The sequence below is a fragment of the Lichtheimia ornata genome, assembly GCF_029851405.1.
Source record: "Lichtheimia ornata isolate CBS 291.66 chromosome Unknown scaffold00299, whole genome shotgun sequence".
NCBI lineage: Eukaryota > Fungi > Mucoromycota > Mucoromycetes > Mucorales > Lichtheimiaceae > Lichtheimia > Lichtheimia ornata.
In genome coordinates, this window is record NW_026695618.1 from 1 (window position 1) to 3976 (window position 3976).

Below are 3976 nucleotides of genomic sequence, written 5' to 3' on the forward strand. Positions count from 1 at the left end.
AATGAACAACATGGCTTTTTCCGCTAACGAACCAACTCCACCTCAAGCTGGGACCTCTTCAGCGATGGAGGCTGTCAGCTCTCCATCACCTAGCATTGATGCCTCACCTAACAGCACCAACAATGATTCCCAACCACGCACGCCTTTTGAGTTTTGGCAAAGTTTTTCACACCATGCTCGTCATGTTCAAGCTCGCAAAGAAGTCGTTTATGAAGACAAAGCAGCAAAAGATGCAGCTCAGCGCCTACGTCAAGAACGCATCTTTATTCGGTCCATGGAATCTGATAGTGCAGTTTTCGATATCGCTCAAAGCTCTGGTATCTCTACCTCTGAATTTTTTGGAGCACTCACTCGTCAGCATCCAAAGGCTCTAGGCTGGGTGCCTAGCAAATTTCGGTCTTCTTGTGTTATCGTTTCTTTTGAAGATGCAAGCTCGCGGGATTTAGCATGTGCTGGTGTAACGGTTGGCAGTAGCAATTTGATCGGTACTCCGACTTTGCACATGGAGAGTTCGGTTTATGTTGTTCACCTTTCTGGCCTTCCACTTATGAAGCGCGACGATCTTGCAATCGCTATCCGTGACAACATGTATCGCTATGGACACGTTTTGGATGTAAAAGTGTGCACGGATGAATTTAATTTGTTGACAGGCAAGGGATCTGTTTTGCTGGACACATCGCCGAATGATCGAGAAGATCCAATCTCAGCTTTGGAGCATGAAATTCATATGGAAACGCGGGGTCACAAGCGCATCGTTTTAGCAAGATGGCGAGGCATGGCTATTCACTGCAATTATTGCAAGAAGGAGGGTCATAAGATTGCCGAATGCCAAAAATTGCAAGCACGAAAGGATCGTCAACTTCAACGTAAACTTTGCTACATATGCCAATCACCTGATCATCTAAAGGCAGAGTGCCCTAGAAACCAACAAGCGGTCTCTACCGGTAAACGAGCCCGCACTGAAGAGTTTTTGGTTGATCCTCATGTTCCTCAGTCGGAAGGTGAAGTTTTAGCTACGAAGGCTATCACTACCAATGATCCAGACCTTGATGAATCTTCGTCAGCTTCTCAGCAACAATCGCGCCCGCATTCATATGCCCTACGACCCAAAAAGAAGTCCGCTTCATATGTCGACACTCCGATGGATGGTATCCTTTCTGACTCTGCCGACTCTGATCATGACACCGACATGGATAACTCCAACGACCGATCTACCAATGACATCAATCATGACCACGATATGGATGGGGAAGGTGATGGTGGTGGTCCACGACCACCATCTCCCACACAGTACTGAGGTTGCTAATGAGATCACCGTGGCAACATTGAATTGTCGCGGTCTCAAACGCTTGTCTGCCACTGCCACTGGAAGACAATATGCACGTATTATACGAAACTTACGATATGATATTATATGTTTTCAAGAAAGCCACATTGATTCTGATTCCTTGGGTGATATTACTCAGCGAATACTTCAAGCTCATTCATCAACATGGACACCTCATTGTGGGGTGGTTTGCTTTAATCCTCATTTCTCAGTTGAAACCGTACATTCTGCTTTTGATGGGCGACTCCTCATCGCACGTGTTTCTCATCATCAACAATTATGCGACGATTTTCTACTTTACGTTCTTTATGCACCAGCCACGCCATCTCCACGTATCACCTTTTTACAGCAATTACATCATCATCTCCAACAACACCATACGCCTCAACAACGATGTATCCTTTTGGGTGATTTCAATTACAACATTTATCATACAACTCGACTTACGAACATGGCCGATTGGTCTAACTGGCTCATGACTTCATGGCATGATCCTTTCTACTCTGAACCTTCGACACGTGATGCACACACTTTCATTAGAGGTGGCAAATTGGATTATCTTTTATGCTCTCCTGATTTACAGCATTCGATTCATTATCCACGTCTCACCTATGTTCCCCATACGGATCATCATGCTTTGGCTGTCCAATTCACTACCGGTGTTCCATCTCGTGGACCTGGGATTTGGCGTTTCAATCCCCATCTTTTGCAACAGGAGCACGTACGTGACCAACTCAACCTGTGGCTCGATGCTGCTATGGCACATTTACCACAATCCTCAGCTCAAGACCGATGGGATCGTTTGAAAATCCACCTGAAAGGGTATTGTCAAATATTGTCACGCAAGGCTTCTTCACATCGCCATCGACGGCTGCGGTATTTACATCGCCAATATCGCTCTCTCATCCGTTTGAATCGCCATCACCACAATGATGAATCCTATCAAGCCCGCCTCCAACAACTTCGCCACGACATCGACACCATCCAAAATGAGGAAGCTGATTATCTTGCATTACGTTCTGGTATCAAATGGAGGGAATATGGGGAACGATCTAACAAATATTTTTATGAATGTCTCAAGGATCGTCAAGTTGCCAAGTACATCCCTGCTATTGCTAATGAGGATGGAACCCTTGCCACAACACCGGATGATATGGTTTCCAGAGCCCATGATTTTTACTGCAAGCTGTATCAACGCGAGGCTATTGATACATCCGCACTCAGCAATATTCTTCAAGCCATTCCCGAGGATTTGTCTATAGCTGAGGATGATCAAGAACTCTTAGCGATGCCATGGTCTGACGATGAGATTCTCAACGGGATCTCTCGTAGTCCATATCGTAGTAGTCCTGGTGTCGATGGCTTTCCATATGAGTTGCTTCGGTTCCTATATGGCCATCCACGTGTTAAACCACTCATGCAGCAGGTTTTCAATGAAGCTCTCACTTTGGCGCGTACACCAGTTTCTTGGCGTACTTCGGTGGTGACTCTTTTACCGAAACAAGGTGACAGCACGCTGCTCAAAAATTGGCGGCCCATTTCTCTCATTTGTACGGATGCAAAAGTGTTCACGCGGATGTTGAATACACGCATGGGACCTTTGGTGGATAAGCTGGTGAATCGTTATCAATCTGGTTTCCTCCATAAGCGCTTTATTGGTGATAATGGTCTACTTGCAAGACTTGCTATGTCTTTAGCTCAACGCTTTGATCTTCCTGGTGCGGCCTTATTATTGGATCAGGAAAAGGCTTATGACCGCGTACATCCTGAATACCTCAAGGCGGTATTACGGCGTTTTGGTTTTGGATCTCTGGTAACAGAAAGCATTATTCAGTTGTTTTTCAACACACGTTTATCTATTAACGTCAATGGTTACTTGTCCAAACCTCTTGAGCAACAGCGAGGCCTCCGCCAAGGTGATCCTTTATCCCCCCTCCTTTTTAATTTAGCTTTAGAACCCCTACTCCGATCTCTTCTCGCTTCCCCCTCTCTCCACGGTTTTTCTTTCTCCGTCCCCAATGCCCCTACCCCCTCCTATTATATCAGCTCACCACCACCATCCCTTAAGACCCTTGCTTATGCTGATGATGTCCTCATCTTTATCTCTCGTCCAGAGGAGCTGTCCCATGTCATGGCGATCATTGACCTTTACTGCAAGGCATCCAATGCACGTCTCAACCACCACAAGTCATTGGCGGTGTCTCTTAATGGCAAGGTTCCGGAACAATGGCGACAAGTATTTGCCTCACACCATATCACCCAATGGCATGATCGACATTGTACGACAGCAGCAACTTATTTGGGATTCCCACTCAATAGCTCGCACATGCAACTTAAGCAGTTTTTGGAGTCTCGGCTTAAGCATATGCAAGGTTTGGCAGATCGGCTACAATCTCGTCGTCTATCCATCCGTGGTAAAGCCTTGGTAGCGAATTCTCTCCTTTTGAGCCGCATGTGGTATTGTTTACGCATTCTTCCACTTACTCAACATTTTCTGGAATCTATTCAATCGACCATCATGCGTTTCCTTCAAGGTAAATCAATTCCACTTGTCGGCTTTACAACTTGTGCTCGTCCCAAAGCTGAGGGTGGTCTTGGTATTATTAACCCGAAACATCATATAGCAGCTTTACAACTTCGTTGGTTGCT

The 3976-nt window shown here is 45.8% G+C and overlaps 1 protein-coding gene across 1 annotated transcript; it reads left to right on the top strand.

The window, feature by feature from the left end:
- Positions 1-10: 10 nt before the first annotated feature.
- Positions 11-3976, top strand: O0I10_013184 (uncharacterized protein; the record flags this gene model as incomplete). The annotated part of the gene is made up of 2 exons (XM_058492996.1): positions 11-1290; positions 1430-3976. Coding segments are annotated over 2 exons (3827 nt in total), but the record flags the coding sequence as incomplete, so codon positions are not given.